The sequence below is a fragment of the Macaca thibetana genome, chromosome 1 (assembly GCF_024542745.1).
Source record: "Macaca thibetana thibetana isolate TM-01 chromosome 1, ASM2454274v1, whole genome shotgun sequence".
NCBI lineage: Eukaryota > Metazoa > Chordata > Mammalia > Primates > Cercopithecidae > Macaca > Macaca thibetana.
The window spans coordinates 140,000,821-140,020,516 of NC_065578.1; the positions used below are offsets into that span (position 1 = coordinate 140,000,821).

The 19,696-nt window shown below is 36.6% G+C and overlaps 1 protein-coding gene across 14 annotated transcripts in view; it reads right to left on the bottom strand.

Annotated features, from left to right (window-relative positions):
• Positions 1–19,696, bottom strand: part of DISP1 (dispatched RND transporter family member 1) — a 198,829-nt gene that overhangs the window by 5,795 nt on the left and 173,338 nt on the right. For 9 of the 14 annotated variants that reach the window (XM_050780097.1, XM_050780078.1, XM_050780089.1 and 6 more), the window contains 5 exons: positions 17,638–17,667; positions 9,851–9,974; positions 8,952–9,079; positions 8,486–8,583; positions 5,590–5,687 (listed from right to left, as the gene is read on the bottom strand). In XM_050780097.1, the coding sequence (XP_050636054.1) occupies positions 5,590–5,687; positions 8,486–8,583; positions 8,952–9,079; positions 9,851–9,974; positions 17,638–17,667 (478 nt within the window). Of the gene's footprint in view, positions 1–5,589; positions 5,688–8,485; positions 8,584–8,951; positions 9,080–9,850; positions 10,057–17,637; positions 17,668–19,696 lie in introns of all 14 variants that reach the window. The other 5 variants (XM_050780132.1, XM_050780112.1, XM_050780123.1 and 2 more) reach the window with 2 other exon arrangements.

Consider the following 19,696-nt stretch of genomic DNA (forward strand, 5'->3'; position numbering starts at 1 on the left):
TTAACAAAGGCTTCATTTTAAAGCTCATTTCTGAGGAACAATCGTAGATGTCCCATAAACTAGGATAATTCATACTTGACTGTTTCCAGGTAAAAACATTCACATATGCTAACTTAGGGAAAAATGAACCACCTAACAACAGGAAACCCTGGAATGGCATCTCACTGGTTTTCATGGCAGATTACCAGTTTTACCTTACAAAGAAGTAACATACAAACCACTAGGGTCAGCTTGATGAACTGAATGAAAGGTAATGCAACCCCAATGTCTGACAGTTTTCAGATGGAAGAAAATGAACTGTATCCATTGTGAAAATCCATTATCAGCTAGAAGGAAAATGACCTGTAGATGCTGAAATAATCAAATGTCAAAGATAAAGGACATGGAGTTGCCAAGTAAAACTGGGAGAGAAAGCATAGAATTCTGTCCTTGAATAATCTTTTCAAATAATAGCACATTTTTAGATGTGTGTAGTTGACCAAAGATTAAGAAGTTAGACATTATAAACACAGACTAAATACTATTTTGATGGCTGCTATTAAAAACAAGTGCTAGTAAGTCACTGGGGAGCCAATTCTCCAATTGAAAGATGGTACTGATTGATGTTCAACCTTTGGGAAACCAGTTTTCGAGAACGCATACGGGGTAAGAAACAAGGACAGAGAAAAGACATCATGACTGGTTTTCTCTACCCTGAGTTGGATGCCAGCACTGAATTTAAAGGAATGGAGTTCAAGGAATTGTCTATACTTTTAGGGAGTACGGTCATATGTTCTTGATCTATTCATCCATTCAAAAGCAAATTTACTGAGCATCTACACAAGATGAGTAAGACACAGTTGTCCTTCCTCTCAAATGGTTCACGGTGTGGCAGGGAAATCAGACACAAACATAAATAACTGTAATTCAAAGCGAGAAGTATGGTATTATATGTAAGGGCTTATGGTGACCTACAGAGCAAGTACCCAAGTCTGGAAGTGTGATGTGACAATGGCACTACCTTAGTCACATGTGACTGAGATATAGAAACACAGAAGCATGTATTATATTATGGGGCTTGAAGAGACTGGAAAGCAGGCATGTCTTCACACAGAACAGATATGTTTTTGCCATATTTTTGGAAGAGGGATTCATATGAATAATTTCAAAATCTTTGAAGTTTATAAAAATAAAAATGGAGTTAGTGGAAGCAACTTCTTATAACTCTCATGAGGAATATAGCCCTTCTAATTCTAGTTATTCACAAGATGGGTGCTTAGGGGAACCATTGTGCTTATGTGGTTATAACATGTCTTTGTGCACTTCCCTAGTTAGATAGTGGCAGGGGTGGAGTTGACTTAAAATAGAGGGTAAAGGAAGAGAAGAGAGAAAAAGAAGAAACCAGCAGAGAGTTTTAAATGATACCTTAACTTTTAAAACTATTGGCTAAGTTGAAGATATTTTAAGAAGCTGAGAAAAGAACAAAAGGGAGGAAAATTAAGCCCTTAATACCAGGTTCAATTGATTGCTGGACCCTCCTCCCTGCGTAACAAAGCTCCCTATGTATTAAACATTTAAGGGGAGCCTAGGGAGAAAAGAAAAAGCAAGGGCTCTGTAGCCCTCTTTAAAACAAGAATAGGAAAACATGTTTCTGGAATCTTCTAAGCTTCAGGGGTTTTCCAGCTCTTCACAAAAGTCACCCTAGTAAACAGTCTCTGACACCAAATTTCAAATCCCTTTACAAGCTGAGTCCTCAGAGCTCCAACTTCTACATTGTACAAAGACTACAGAACAAGTAAATGGTTTCCAGCAGTCAAAATTACAGAGACTCACTTCTGGTTACTAATGACACGAGTGTGTCCTTTAGGATGTCAAAGGGTAGAAAGAGGCAATGAAGAAGAGTAGGGGAATCAACTGAAGCTCCTTTTGAAAGTGTGTAAGAAAACAAGCATTTCTGTTAGGAGGTAGAAAACAGGATCAGAAACAGAAGCACTTCACTTTGGAAACCAATGCTGTCTGAATTATGAGTATAAATGGCATGTAATTTAAAGAAAATCTAGAGTTTGAACTAAATGTGCTGTAAACACAGGCAGGCGACAGTTGAAACATCTGGTCTCACTGGGATGTTATACTAATTACCAGACGTTTTCTGGAGTCAACCCTCCAACAATTAAGGTCTTCTGCTTGCTATCACTTGGTTGTGCCCCATTTAACTTCAGAGTTGTTAATAATCAAGTGCTTCCATATAACAACCAGGATCTGGGGGCTGGGGGAGAGGAACAACTGCCAAGTAGTCTTAGGACAACTCGGCTCAAACCACTGTAACAAATAAAAATCCTAACAGTGTCTTGAACTGGGAGACTAAAAAAAGGTACAGTAATAATCTGAAAGCCGAACTGTTAACCAATAGTTATTATTTAAGATAGCAGATGAATATATCATCTCTATGAGGAAGGTTTATTACAGGTTCATAGAGTTTGAGACTAGAATACAAAGGTGTTTATAATTGGTAAAAATAGTATTTAACAAGTTAAAATGATAACCATACTCTCTAAGGTAGACTTTTGGGGCTCTGATCACCTACTTATTCATTTGTTGGTATGGATTTATAATTGGCCATACCAACCATTCATTTTGACATGTGTCTTGAGTCTGGTTTTCAAATTCTCACAAGAGGACCACAATACTACTCTCTTCCTAATTAACTGCCAAAGCATATAGATAATGGACCACAATACTACTCTCTTCCTAATTAACTGCCAAAGCATATAGATAATGCTCTTAGTTGGTGACTTACAAAGTATGTACTAAAAACATGTAGTTGTCCTGTTCTTGCCAGGGATTACAAACTTAAACTCACAGCTGTCCAATCCTTATCATCAACTCGGTAGAAAGACAGACTTAGACAAGCAGAGTACATCTATTCTTTAGATAGTCTAAATTATGCAAATGCAACAAGCTAAACCATTAGAAAGCCACATACTTAGACTCCATTGCTTTGATCTCTTACAGAAATGCTTTCGCTATATAATGTTTTCTTGCTACCAGCCTACCTATGTTTTGCAAATCAGCTGAACTTTAATATTGTATCTCTTCTAAGCATGCTGTTAACAATTTTGTATACAGCATCACACTTCTTTTATGAAGACTATAGGGGAACTGTCTCCTCCTGTCTTAGCAGGAGGAAAAGCTGGGCTTCTAAAAAACAAATTTGTTACCCTATTTTTATGACTTTTGTTACTGATTGTGAAATTCTTTTTGCTCTGGCTGCTGGGAAGTTAGAGATAAGTTTGCAGCTCCCATGAGCAAATGTACAAGATTGTGGGGTGTGCATTATTATAAATCTCATCTTAGCTTTATTATTTTCCTCCCATTGTTTTTCCTTCATGTAATTCATTCAACTTATGTATCCTGTCCTTTGCATATGCTTTTCTGTAAACTACCTCAACATGACGATTTTTATCATCCATCGATCTACATAAATCATGTTGAGGTAGTTACAAATATATATATACAAATATATACATATATACATATACATATATATATATATAGAGAGAGAGAGAGAGAGAGAGAGATGAAATAATATACTACTTTTATTTATGAAACCCATCATGGCATACTATTGCTTACTGGCTTTTGAGTCTCAGAGTCTAACATGCACTCATGGAATAAATTGCTAGAATAAATTCTTTAAGAAAAAAAAGGATACTTATTCCGGACCACAGTGACTTTTTAAGCTTCATTTCTGTGGGAAATGGCACTGTATAAGGAAACAAAATGGGGGAGATATCTTCCTCACTAGAAGCATAAAGCAGGGTGGGTAAAGGCAGACTCTGGAGTTCAACTTGGCTGGGTTCCAATCCTGGAAGTGCCCGACCACAGATGTGAACTTTCCTCAACTAAAAAATGGGCTATTTAGTATTTAATTCATAACACTGCCATCGGGATTAAATGAAATAATGTGTTAAAGTATTTAGAACACTTCCTGGCACATGATAAATACGCACTAAATATCAGCTATTAATTAACTGAGTGAATTCAGTCACTTCAGAGTCTTCAGGAAAGGGAAGGTCTGAAGATCAACCAAAGGTAGAAGAATGAGGACAAGAAGGGATAGAAGTTAATGAACTGCACTCATCCAAGGTGTGATTATAAAGTAACCAGACTGGCTTAGCTTCTCTAAGCTTAATTTATCATCCGTGTAAAACACATTATAAATTCCAAGGTCATAGATCCATTGTGAATGATGTACAAGTACCCAGCATAAAATCTTGCACATAGTAAATATCACTACACATTTACAACTTTAGAGTTAACTTTCTGTATAAGAAGTATCCTAATGCATGACAAGGAGAAATAGGTTCATAGCCTTCAAATAAGGAACTGATAGCTGTAGAAGAAAATATCACAAAGATTGATCACCAATTAAGAAACTTCGGTCTGTTTATAGATCTTTTGTGGTTTTGTCTATGTGAAAGGAAGATGGCACTGACAGAAAATCCCAATACCTCAGTCGATTGGAAAGTCATTTTCAAAATGTACAGCCTCTTAGAATGAAGGATGGGGTAAATCTGGGAGATCTGGGACCAACTAACTAGGTTACCTGGTTAAGATATGTATTTCTTAGAAGGTACTCATATTAGCACAATGAGACTGCTGGTTTGGGTGATCTCTTCTTTCCTTTCTACTGCCTATTTCATTAAGACATTTCCCTGTTGATAGAACAGGTGATTGCATCAGGTTGTCAGGCTAGCTCTCAGCAGGGCACATGATTCGATTTTTAACTAACCAGTTATTTTACATTTTAGAGTTATGTGGGAACACAAAGTGTTCCTTTTATGCCAGTTGCTTTGCTTGGACAAGTTCATTAGTGACATCAGATAGCAGTTGCTATTTAGAGAAACTCTCTCTGAACATATGAAATTGACAGCTCTTCCAAACCCAGAAGCTCACTACATTTTCTGAGGCCGACATGTTTTTGGCTCTAGAGAAGACTGAGAGACAAAGCGCCTGTCGTCTTGCATTCTGGTGTCTCCCAAAGCAACAAGGTGTTTAGCATTCAGGGCAGTCTGGATTGGATTACTCTGGCCATTTACATAGATACTGTATTTATGCTCTTTGATGTCCCCTTTCCCAGCCTGCTCCCTAAATTTCCCTTTGAGGTCACTGGCCCAAATGACCCAGTGATTGCCAGAGAGGCAGACATTTCATTGCACAATTAAGATGCCGACAATTGCCTCAGGGCAGGAAATAGGGACCGATGAAACTAGGTTAGGAAATCAAAAATACAACAAAAGAAGAAAAACAGTCTTAAATATTATACTGAAAAGAAATATTCTGTGAAATAACAGAAAACACCATCAACAGCCAGAGACCATGAATGGGAAAGAAAAAGGAAGATGGTATGTTTTAAAGTTAGAGAAGGAAACACGGACACTTTGATCCTGGGATCTGAGAGAATGCAAAGCTGGCCTGCTGGAGTTTACTCCTCAGTAGGTAAGCCTCTTAAGTACTTTCATCTGATCAGACACCAGGGTCAGCAGTAAAAGGAGTTTCAATAATACAACCTTATTTATGCTAAGGTGATTTTAGTTTTATTTTACATACCCTGGAATTATCTACATTGCACATCGATTTAATTGCAGGTAAATTCCATAATGTCTCCCCTCCAGATGAAGTAAATACCACTCTGGAATATCGGTCACCTGGTGATATGAAAAAAAAAAAGGAAAGAAAAAGGTTTATAAATTATTCATTTATTTCATAAGACTCAGGATTCGGAAATAACTCAAACTGGGAAACCACATGGACAATTCATTAGCAGCAGGAAATTCTTTCCTTTGATAAATTCCAGGAGAAAATGTTAAAAGAAACAAACAAAAAAAGCAATGCCATAATATTGTCTTAGCGCAAAGCCTTTGTCTACTCACTACATCTTAAAATTGTATGAAATATATAGCAAATCTATTTTTGGTCAGACTATAGGAAGAAAAATCCATAGGAATTTACAATAGGAAACTAATTGAATATATCCCTTTTAATTTCACAACACATCACCATAATAAAAAAAGATGCACTAGGGAATACCAAGAATGGATTATAGGGATGTTCTCCCTGGCAGCTAACTAGAGAGGAAAGATGGTGGGTGATCTATTTAAAATCACTAAAAAGAGTCAACTAAGTACAGAATGCTGGCCATATTCCGGTTGAGTACATGGTCTCTCTGGTATACTAGAATCTAGAAAAAATATTTTGACAATCAGATTAACAAAAAATATGTTTCTGAATAAGGGAGGTTGTATGATATACCAGAAAGAGCATGCATGGTCTTTAAAGTCAGATTAGGATATAACCAGGTCCTGTCATTTACTAGCTATGTGACCTTAGGCAACTAACAACTTCTCTGAGCCTTGGTTCCTCATTTGTAAAATGCAGACAGCAATATCTATCTCAAATAGCTGTGAGAATTAAATGAGATGATAACAGATGCCCAACAATATTGTTTCTGTATTCTTAGAACAGAAACAACATGAACCACATATTAAAAAATATGAACCACATAAAACAAAGAAGATTAATTTTATGTTAGTTAAAATGCCTAATTGTGCTAACAAATCAGCTGGTAAATTTATGAGTAAAGCTTTATTAGAAAAGGTTTTATCTATGATCATGACGTTTTGGCTATTATCTTATGTTGACTAATTTTGGAGAGCAAAATCAGCCTGGTGGAAACTGAAACATTTCATTTACACAGAGTTGGTAATGGCTTTAGTCAAGGCAGAATCTACTTATGAGACAATATTTAGCATTGACTATTGACATGTAATGTTTTTCCTGGTTAAGATCATAACTAACAGATGTTGGTTAAGCAATAATATATAGTAACACTTTGATTGAGAGAAATAAACCAGCCAGAACATGCAAGTAACCAGAGTTCAACTTCCTAACGTTTTTTAAGAGAAGAGACAGAAAAGGAAACATGTATTGCTTCCTGGGATCAGTATAAGATTCTGCCTAATCTCCCACTATCTATTACTATACAGAGTAAGAGATCAAAATAAAGATCCTGAGACTTGGTAAGCCCCAGAAACATCAATGATCCAATCAAGTCATCTAGTGTTCTATTAAGTGTTCTAATAAGACAGGAAAACATACATTTAAGAGGGATTTTCAATAACAACAGCAAAAGCTGAAATCAAAAGAGCTTTAATGTTAATATTTACTTAATTAGAAATTACACTATCCACAGTTCCTCAATCCTAATCACTATGGCTAATCAATGGCTTACATACTTATATTCATGTCCTCTAGGCTGTGCCTTCCTTCTTCCCTGGCAGCTGCAGAGTGATCAGGCTGACTCCATGTTACAGCAAATTTTGGGTAGTGAATTTGTTGCCAACATTTAGAGATCTGATGATTCCACATTCAAATCTGGATTTTTGGCCAGGTGCGGTGGCTCATGCCTGCAATCCCAGCACTTTGGGAAGTCGAGGCAGCAGGATCACCTGAGTTCGGGAGTTTGAGAGCAGCCTAACCAACAAGGAGAAACCCCATCTCTACTAAAAATATAAAATTAGCCAGGCATGGCGGCACATGCCTGTTATCCCAGCTACTTGGTAAGGCTGAGGCAGGAGAATCACTTGAACCTGGGAGGCAGAGGTTGCGGTGAGCTGAGATCACGCCATTGTACTCCAGCCTGGGCAACAAGAGCAAAACTCCATCTCAAAAAAAAAAAAAAAAAAAAAAAAAAAAAAAAATCTGGATTTTTGACCTCTGGCAAGTTCTTGCAACATTTGGGTCCTCATTTCTAGAACCCCATCTTTTGTCGCAGCTAAGTAGCAGCTGATTTCTTTAGACAGGGCAGATGTTCCTTAGTGTTCCACAATCACCATCACTTCTCTTGTCATACCTAGCTAGCTTTATTCACTTGTATTATATGACAGGCCCGAAGTATTCAAACTTTGAACCTCTAGACTTTATTGTTTTCACCTCTCTACCTCTACTGCCTAGTGATAAGGCAGCACACTGACGGCTCTTAATACAGTACTGCTTTTTGAATGAATCAGAACTTTAAGTCATTTTCTGATTCATTTTAGAATGAATCAAAACTTTAACTGATTTTTAAATAATTCAACAGATTATTTCAAGGTTCAATCCAAAATTATGTACCTGTATTTGATCTAGAAATAAACAGTACAAGGAATGTTTAAAAAGACTTCAAATGTTGGGCGAGGTCGAGAATTTCATTAGATTTATATCTTCCTTAAAATAAGAAAACTCAATCATTACTTTTTTCATTAATTTTAATAATATAATAAACTCAGACTAGTAGTTGACTAGAGAAATAAAAGAAAAAGTTAATTAGCCAAAATTTCTTTAGGTTCAACAGCAACAGTGAAGCTGTGTGACTAGCCACACACGACTATCAGTCTAGACTGTGATCATGTTCAATTTTAAATGCCAGCAAACCGCTGAGCGTGTGTTCATCTACGATGCCACTCACTTGGAACGTCGCAGAAAAAGCTGTCCTTGTGGAAGTTCCAGTCAACTTCTCTTTTCTCTCTTTCATAATGATCATCTGACCATCTATCATCCCGATGGCTGAAATGGAATGACAATTTGATCTTCAATAAAGTTCTCGCTATTTCAAGGCTGATAAGCATACTGGAAACAGTACTTCCTCAAAGCCATGACCTGCTTAGTTCTTGATATTAAGTTGAAAGGATTAAAAGAAGCAATCAACATTAATTTTCTCACTTCTAAAAAAAAAAAAAAAAAAAAAGAAAATCTCACCTTTTCATCCTACTACAACAAAATCTTCAAACACAATGACAAGCTAAACAAATTCAGTGGCAAAGATTTTGAGCCACACATTTTACATTTAAATTTTTTGTTCAGGCAGTATTTTAAGAGGAATTCATTAAGCAATGTTTTATCTAAAAGTTATATAAAAATAAATAATTGATTACCTTTTGGCTTGTTCATCTGCATATTTAAAGGGATAATTTGCTAATGTTGCTTTGTATCCTGTATTTTTCACCATATTATTCCATGTGACCAGTCTCTGGCCTATTGCTGTTCCTCTTGGTTCAAAACCCTAAGGCAAAATTACAAGTGCTCGTTAGTGTATTTCATTTCAGGCTAAGTATAGTTACAATGAAAGCTTGGGAAAGCAATGTCAAAGTAATGTATAGCTTTCGACAGAAAATATAGCTCCTCACAGCTGCTCCAGAGGTGACTGCATTAAAACAAGATGCCTTGACATGATAATCATCACCTATTTGCTGTGACAAAACAGTTTGATTCTTTGGTATGATACATGTCTAAGGAAAGTTTATCTTTTCAACTCATGCCTAAGCATTTAGTAAATACTTATTTTTATCTTATAAAAATTATGATAAAATTAAATCATGTTACACATCGTTAGTATTTTTACAAGAGTGTTTCATTATCCTTGATCATATTTTCCTCATAATTCCACTCCAGAGAAACATTTACTTAAAAACAGACTCCGCTATCTGTTAGTAATACTGAAATTCCTTTAACTTCTTTGGGAGAAAACAGAGACAGTGTTAAAGACTTTATGAGAATAATTTTATAGAAGGCAGATTCTCTAATTTATTGCTTTTTAGCTTAAACATGGGGACCAAGAAGCAAACCTTCCAGATTTTTGAGGGTAAGCAAGTTCCTTGATCTTTTAACAACCTGATAATACAGATAAAGTAATGTCTTTACTTTTCAGAAAGAGAATTGTTGCTTGAGAAGGTTTTTAAAGAAATGGGTTACTAAATAACATAAGGCAACATGTATTAAAATACACAATATTTGAAGATGACTTTAGGCTAAAGAAAACATAAATGCTACTCACCAGCAATGGATCGGAGAAGTCAGGAAGCTCTGGCACTAATACTCCAACCAAGGCACAGACCACGATGAACATGGTGCACATGCCCAAGACCACCACTGGCCAGTCAGCTATCAGGGCTGCATAACTACAAAACACAAAGAAGTGTCAGCTATCAGGGCTGCATAACTACAAAACACAAAGAAGTGTCAGCTATCAGGGCTGCATAACTACAAAAACACAAAGAAGGCACAAAGAAGGCCCTTTGCAGAAATATTTTTGGTACCTAAGAGAGCAATTTATTAAATCCTCATATTGTAGACCAAATACAGGTATTTATCAATACAATATCTAATGGGGTTATAAGTATTTGTATGTAATTGTAGTAGAAAGTTACAAGATCATTCTCCCCTCATTTTTGTGATCAAGTAGCACTTTATGCCACAGGCTACTGAGAGTCAGAATAATGTTCGTATATGACAAATAACATTTTATATCTACATCTATGCCTGTAAAAGATATAAAATACACACTTCATTAGTGGAAAGAAAATAAATTTTAACAGAGGATCCATTCTCTATGCAGTGTCTTCCAGAACTTTTGTTGCTCTAGTTATTCCCTTTCTCCACACCTTTACTCTCACAGTTCTTAAAGAAGAACTCAATCTATAAACAGGTTCATATAGTTCTAATCTTAAAAATAACCAAATTGAGGGCTGGGCGCGATGGCTCACACCTGTAATCCCAGCACTTTGGGAGGCCGAGGCAGGCGGATCACAAGGTCAGGAGTTCGAGACCATTCTGACTAACATTGTGAAACCCTGTCTCTACTAAAAATACAAACAATTAGCCGGGCATGGTGGCGCACACCTGTAGTCCTAGCTACTCGGGAGGCTGAGGCACGAGAATCGTTTGAACCCAGGAGGCGGAGTTTGCAGTGAGCCGAGATCGTGCCACTGCACTCCAGCCTGGGTGACAGAGTGAGATTCTGTCTCAAAAAACAAACAAACAAACAAATGAACAAACAAAAACAAACTAAACATTTCCCACAAACCTGTAACTTTCCTTCTAGCTAAAACTACAGTGAACATATCGACTAGATATGTGAGTTCCATGAGGGCAGAAATTCTTGTCGGATTCATTTAGTGTACTATCGGTGGAAGGTGATCAGTATCTACTGACTAAATGAACAAACACCTGGTGCTTGTACTCTCCAGCTACTACAATCTGGCTTTAGTCTCTTCCCACATGTGGGGAACTGTCTCTATTACCAAATCCTACCACCGGGCCCTTTCTTCCAGATGTGCTTCCCACACCCGCATTTGTTACCTCAAATTGAAAGATCTGTTTCTGTATTCCTTCCATGAGGTCCTGGATCACACGTTATTATTTTGACACTTCCAAGTCTTGATATGAGCTAAGTACCCAATAGCAGCTGACTAAACTGAACTTTTTCTAAAATTCAAAATGCATCCTGCAAACTTCTGGTTTCTTGAATCTTTATTAGAAGAAAAGCAAGACAAAATATTTAACTTGTGGACCACTACTCTCAAATTCTCAGCAATGTTAGCTCATTTGGCTGCTACAATGGCTATTTCTGGCTCATTTGAAATAGGATTCTTACTCATATATTTTTGAGTTATTTCTTCAAAATCATGCTAGTAGTTACAAATAATTCTGGTGGCTCTAAATGTCAGTCTGAAAAAAAAAGCTACTATATGTCTCTAAGAATAGACTGCCAATTTTTATAATCTGATGTCTTTATTGATCTGGCTTTGTGGGGATATTTGCTTCAAATTATAATTCTAGTAAGGTTATTAAAATACAGCGTAATTATGCTTTAAGGGAGCATGTGCACAGGCACTTTTCACTGCTGCTCTTTTAAAGTAATCTTATAAGGCCAGACGCAGTGGCTTTATATGTGGCCTGCAATCCCAACTTTGGGAGGCTGAGGCAGTCAGATCACCTGAGATCAGGAGTTTGAGACCAGCCTGGCCAACATGGTGAAATCCTGGCTCTACAAAAATACAAAAAAAAAAAAAAAAAAATACAAAAAATACAGGCGTGGTGGCACACGCCTGTAGTCCCAGCTACTTGGGAAGCTAAGGCAGGAGAATTACTTGAACCCAGGAGGCGGAGGCTGCAGTGAGCAGAGATCACATCAGTGCACTCCAGCCTGAGTGAGCAACACTCTGTCAAAAAAAAAAAAAAAAAAAAGAAAGAAAGAAAGAAAGAAAGCAATAAAGGAAGGAAGGAAAATGAAAGAAAGAAAGGAAAGGAGAAATCTTATAAAAATAAATAAATAAATACAAGCTCGCCCTTATTCAGAATACCAGTTGCTCTTATGCTTTACATAAATTATCATCTTGTTCAATTCTCACAACAACCCTTGGAGATGAAACTAAGGCACAGACAAGTTATAGAACTTACTCAATGTCACAAAACTAGGAACCTAGATAGTCTGGTTCTAGTGTCAGGCCTTTTAATCTCTGGGCTGTCATTTCTTTCTTCAGACACAAGAGTAACTAGGAACATTACAAATAACTACACTTGGCACAAATGCTTCCCAAAACTTACAATTAAACATTCCTAGCCCTACTTATAGTTAATTTCTCTATGCAAAGTCATATGGGTTCTAAGTTTGAACATTATTCACTAGACTGCAAATTTTGGATTTAAAAACTCATTCAGGAAAAGTGATGCTAGATAAGACAGAATAACCTTTTAGAATAATTCTGAATATAATAAAAACATATAAGTGACAATAAGCTGATTGTGGTTGTTCAAATGTAAACACCAAGTGGCTAGAAGCTTTCACACTTCTAGGACACACCCTGTGCAAAAACATTCTCCTTACTTTATTTCCTCCTCCACCAAATGCAAACTAAGATGAAAGTAACTAGTTTTGAAGCCATAAAGTCCTCTGTCTCAATAGCACATTTGAGACTACATTCATTGCTTTAGACTTAAAAAGAGTCCTTTACATTTTAGACCATTAAAATATCAGCCCTGTGAAATGAAAATGGCCCCAGGCTTATACAATTATTCATTACACTTTATTTTAAATGGATTCATTTTCTCTCAAATGAATCAGAAGTTATGCATTTTTACCTACTAATGTTATCAATAGAGGGCAATAGGCCCCAAATTGCTTAGTATTCATACTGTGGTTTAATTTACCCATATAATGATTTTTTATTTTGTGTTCTTGAAAATCTGCACACACATGTATAACAACCTTAAAAGCCCCATTCAATAATTGCTTTTCTTCCCTTTGAAAACATTTGGTTTTGATTTTACAGCACTGCTACATACCATATACGTGCACTGACTACATATGGAAACTTTATGGCATTAGTGATTTCAGCACATTTCTTCCAAACACGTTTAACCTTGCTTACTATAATTCCACTTCCTTACACGCCCGATGTTTCCCACGCTAACCTTTCCTAGAGACAACTTCACATTTAAGTAATGGGATCACCATCCTGAGTATGTAACACACCACGGGGGAAAGCCCAATCATTCTGAGTAAATTTTACTCAAACAAGTATTTCTCCTCAACACCACAAAATTGCTGAGGCTAATTCTACTCCTCCTGCTATCTGTGCAAAGATACAGTATAGCTGTGGGTACCACATGGGAAACAGAGTTGCATGCGCAATATGAAATCCAGACAATGGTTGTAATATGAAGATAAAAATCCAATAAAGTAGGAAAATTGGAGAAGTAAAGGAAATTAAAAATGGCCTATAAATCTCACAAATATATATATATTTGATGATGTTTTACATATATATACACACACACACACACATATATATATCTCCATATCCTGTGCATTATTCTCTTTGAAAAGTGGACCACATGTGCAGTGGAAGAATTTTCAAAGGAACCATTCTTTTAACTATCATGTATTCTTCTGCATATCAAATAATACTTGTCTTTCATCCACCTGCTCTAATATTGAAAATCTTTAGACACCACAATATAACTGTAAATGCGGCCCACCTCTGTAACACCTGGCTTACAGCAGGTAGTCATTTTCCAGTGAAAGACCGTTTTCCCGGAGGCCCTACTGCTGCACTAGCTGCTGAGGTTAGGGCCCACAGCTCTTTACAGGGCACTGCGGTATGCAAGTTCACATCATCTTCTCAATAGGTTAAGTCTCAAATAGGAGACAGATCTGAAGGGCTCGTTCTCCTTTTACAGAAGAAGAAACAGAGGCAGCAGAGGTAATGAAACATGTTCGTAGGTGAACCGTGGATCTGAGTTAGCAGGCAGGCTGCCTGGCATTCTGGTCCAGGGTGTTATGGCCATGCTGGAGTTTTCACTGCTACTCAGTGGAAGCCCCTCAAACATAGTCAGAGATTTTCAGTCACCTTATTATTGGGTTTACTCTGGAAACAGATCAGAAATAACTGTTAAAACAAATAAACGAAGTATCTTATAGAGCCAACTTATGCTCAAGTGACATTAAAATAGGGGCCAATTTTAAGTGGGTCATTTATATTATAACATTCCCCCATAATAAATTTTCCTCTTAGCTTACAAAGATTTTTTTTTTTTTCCTTGCTCTTTGCTGCCTTTCTCAAAACACTCTTCTTTCTTCTCTTTCCTCTGAGCAGAAAGCCATGTTTCAGATGGTGTAAGTCAGTCCCCACACCAGAGGCTTCCTTTTCATCACCAACCACCGGATCTTTAACCCCTTACAGCCTGGCTTTTGCTCTCATGACTCTTCTGAACTGCCCAAGTCAACTAACTGTTATTGGTTTTGATCTTCCTTGACCTGAGCAGAATTTAACACTGTTAGCTACCTCTTTCTTCCTAAAAATCCTTTCCCTTTTGGTTTATTCCTTTCTGTTTCCCTTAATAGCTCTTTCTTATTCCTCTTGTCCCTTAAAGATAGACATTTCAAAATGTTATTAAGTCATAACTTTTCCAGTGGCATCAACTATCAACTTAGTGGGAAGAGTGATTGAAGTTTGAGAAAATTAAAAAAAAAAAAAGAATATACAACTCTTTTTTTCTTGTGAAGTACCAAATTCATCCAACATTTAGCATTAAACAGTAAGGATGCAAGGCATTCTGGAAATACAAAAACGGCAGACTTGGATCTTGCCCTCAGGGAATTTACAGCCTAATACAGAAAATAAGACAGGCACATGAATATCTACAAGACAGGTTAAAAAAATATATATGTGTGTGTGTTTTTTGTTTTTTTCTTTCCCCCCTGAGATGGAGTCTTGCTCTGTCACCCAGGCTAGAGTGCAGTGGCATGATATTGGCTCACTGCAAGTTCCACCTCCCGGGTTCAAGCAATTCTCCCACCTCAGCCTCTGAGTAGCTGGGATTCCAGGCACCCACCACCACACCCAGCTAATTTTTGTATTTTTAGCAGAGATGGGGGTTTCACCATGTTGGCCAGGTTGGTCTCGAACTCCTGACCTCGTGATCTGCCCACCTCGGCCTCCCAAAGTGGTGGGATTATAGGCATAAGCCACTGTGCCTGTCCAAAAATATGTGTTTTTTAGAGGCGTACAGATGAAATGTTTTGTGAATTCAATAAGGGAAGCAATAAGTTCCAGCCAAGGTGGGAAAGGGGAATCAGGAAAGGCTTTGTTGGAGAAGTTATAGTTATATGCATATATACTTAAAAGAAATTATAACTTTGTTTTAATAATACCAATTTAATAACAGAGAAAGAAATGAATTTTTTCAAAGTAAAATTTTTAGTCATTTGAAAAACCCTATTTATAGAAAAGTAGAAATTCGTTTTCTTAATATGCCATATTTACTTGCATACCTCTTTCCCTTATTCTTTCTTTCTCTCTTGTTTTTTTGCAAAAATGAAAAGCGAATTGTTAAACAAAATGTGGTATATACATACAATGGAATATTATTCCAGCCTTAAAAAAAGGAGATTCTAATACATGCTACAACATGAATGAACCTGGAAGACATCATACTAAGTGAAATAAGCCAGTCACAAAAGGACAAATACTGTAGGATTCGACTCATACGAGGTACTTAGAGCAGTCAAACCCATAGAGACAGAAAGCAGAATGATGGTTGCTAGGGCCCGGGGGTAGGAGAAAATGGGGAGTTCATGTATAATGGATATAGAATTTCAGTTTTACAAGAGAAAAAAAGTTCTGGAAATGGATGGTGGTGATGGTTATACAACAATATGAATTACATAATGCCAAAGAACTGTACTCTTACAAATGGTTAAAAGACAACATATATGTTATATATACAACAAATATAAACATGTTATATATACAACACATATAACATATAAACATGTTATAACATTTAAAGTATGTCAATATGTTTTAACTATCATATAAACCTGTTATATATAACATATAAACCTGTTGAATATAACACATAAACCTATGTTATATATAACATATATATGAATGTGCGTGCGCTCTCTCTCTCTCTCTCTCTCTCTCTCTCTCTCTATATATATATATATATATATATATTTTTTTTTTTTTCCGAGACAGGGTCTGGCTCTGTCACCCAGGCTTGAGTGCAGTGGTATATTTCAGCTAAGTAAAAACTCTGCTTCCTAGGCTCAAGAGATCCTCTGACCACAGCCTTCTGAGTAGCTGGGACTACAGGTGCAAACCATCATACTTGGCTAACTTTTTGTAATTTTTTGTAGACACAGGTGTCCCCATGCTGCCTTGGCTGGTCTTAAACTCCTGACCTCAAGTGATCCACCTGCCTCAGCCTCCCAAAGTGCTGGGATTATAGGCGTGAGCCACTGCGCCTGGCCTATTATGTATATTTTACCACAATTTAAAAAATATATTTTTTTAAAATAGAAGGATAGTTTACTAATTAATATTTATGTAGTAATTTCACTTCAAAGAGAGGATAACTCCCTTGAGGCAGGCATCAGTGTTATCAGCATCTGAGCTTCTTTGGCAACTGAATTTCAAAGATCGCTTAGAATTTCTTAAGTGTAATGACATTGTATCTGGAATTACAATGTGTAAGAACATCTGATGAGAAAATGCTTTTTTAAGGAACTCTTATCTTGTTAACATTTTCTCTGTTGAAAGATAAGCCTTAAACATTTCCACATAAAGGAATACTTCCATTGGTAACAAGATTTTTAAAAAGAAAGACAACCCCTCTGAAATAAATTGCCATGAATTCAAGTCCTGGTAGTTGGCAGAACAGTATCTCTTTCCTCACTAAGTAAGCCACTGAGAAGCCAATCCATAGAAGGAAGGAATGCAAAATAAACAAATATAAATGTTTACACACAAATATAATTTTTTTTTTGAGACAGAGTCTCACTCTGTCCCCCAGGCTGGAGTACAGTGGCATAATCTTGGCTCACTGCAACTGCCACCTCCCAGGTTCAAGCGATTCTCCTGCCTCAGCCTCCTGAGTAGCTGGAACTAAAGGCACGTGCCACCATGCTTGGCTAATTTTTGTGTTTCTGGTAGAGATGGGGTTTTGCCATGTTGGCCAGGATGGTCTCAAACTCCTGACCTCAGGTGATCCACCCACCTTGGCTTCCCAAAGTGCTGGGATTACAAGCATGAGCCACTGCACCTAGCCCTAGACACAAACAGAATTTAATACAGTTAGAAATCTACCTTAACACTAAAACCACTTTTGGAGATATGGAATTCCTCAAGCAGCCAACTCATGGGAATTTCTTTTTCTTTCATAAAAATATGAATGAGGAAAGTGAAAAGAACAGCAAAATATGGAGAAAATACTAGACTGGAAAAAGTATGCAGGTAAGTTTATTATTTAATAAGATTACCCAGATTACTTTACCTTTTTGGCAACTTGAAAGGTCTGGATGGTCTGGAAAAAAAAAAAAAAACAAAGGAAAAATGATCAAAAACAAAGCATCATAACATAAACAAAGGCTTTACATATGTATTGAACATTTTACTTGTTATCTCTATTACAAAGAATCCTGGAAGCATTAAAAAAAAAAAAAAGGCAATCTATTTGAGAGATTTTAAACGATGAATGTTGGCTACTTTACATACCAGTAGAGACAGCTCAAGTGGCTACTCAGGAGGCAGAACCTTCCCAGACTCCGTATTACCGTCTCCTGATGGAATCATAGTCACACTGTATAATATTCTTCTCTGAGATCTACAGCTACCAGATTCAGTCTTCTCTCTCATAACAGGAATCCACATCCCTAAGCCTCCAATCTAAGCTGCTTCCTTACATAGCAAAGATCCTAACACTTAAAAAAATAGGATATTAGGTATTCTATTCCCTCTTCAAGATACCAGTTGCTTCTCCATTTTTCAATTTCTTAATATCTAACTTCGCAATCCACTTCAACAGATATGGGCTTGTGTTTCCAATCAGCTCTTTCCCATACTCTGTTTTATTATTCCCACTTACCCTTTATACCTTGCCTCCCAGATATAGGATGAGCTTGCTAAAGAAACTCCAAATTCAGTCTCAACCTCCAAACTCTGTATTCCTATCAGATTATTTTTTTCCTATTTACTGGAAAGCATTTAATAATTTGTTGAACAAACAAAAGTACACTGGTTATCACATCATGGTCTAAAGACACATGGGAGTTCCTGAGACCCTTTCACGGGGTTTGTGAGACCTCCCTTTTCCAACTATAGATCTGTGTAAAGTCAGATTTTCTTCATATACTTCATATATTTCAACCAAATGGCATATTGCCATAGATTACAGAACAAATATGAGAATCCTGCTATCTTCTAGTAAGCCACGTGTCAAAAAGATTTGCAAAAATGTAAAACAATGATACTTACTTTGCTAAACTTCTTTGTTTTGAAAAATGTAATTATTATTCACAAAAAGTGTTATTTATGTTAACATGTAATGGGCTTATTAATTTTAATGAGTTTCATAATTTAATATTTGTCAGTTCCAATTCTGATATGGTACATACAGCTATAAGACATAAACAAAAGCTCTTTGAAGATTCTCAACAATTTTTGAAACTGAAAGGGGTTGTGTGACCCAAAGTTTAAGAACCACTACACTAATTTATTGAGGATATATAAATATTTGCTGACTGAATAATTGAATTGCCTAGCCACATACTCTTTCTGAAAATGAAATCTTTCACCAGACTGTACCATACTTGGAGGGAACAAAACAAAATGTAAAAACCTGTCCTCCAAACTTTCTATTTTAAGCTATTACTCTTCCAGTAGTTGGAACCCTACCTTGGAATTTCTTGAAGATCTAAAGTTCTCTTTCCTATTTTCTCTCTCTGTTTACGTTTCTCACTCAGATACATGTATGCACTCTTACAAAGAAACATTTATCTAATTCCTAGTATATCCATGAACAAGACAAACAGGGTTCCCAACTACACAGAGCTAACATTCTAGAACGCACTTTGTATTAAACTGTTGAACAAAAGAGGCATGTGTTCTAAATTTCAAGCTTCATTTACATGCCCTCATTATGGATTCTACGCCCATTAAAATATTAAAACCAAGGAGATGGAACAATCTCAGAAGTTGCAAGCACTGAAAATAATTTTAGGGAATATATATTCCAATTCCACTGTAGCCTCATTTTCAGAGATGGGCCTCAGTTTGCCTTTGGTCTCTCAGCGTCTGAATAATGGAGCTGTAGTGAGAACTCAAGTCTCTTGATGCCTAATTTGCTGTTCTCTGTACTGTGAGTATTTGTCTGTAAAACCAAGCAAGAAAAGCCCATAGGGAAAAGAGAAAGTATTAATCTCTTATACAGAAAATAATTGTCTTTTCTTTTGGCAGATGTGGAACTTAAAGTCTGAGTTTCCACTAAGAACAGCATAAGATAACTCGTTTTTTTGTTTTGTTTTGTTTTGTTTTTGAGACAGAGTCTTGCTCTG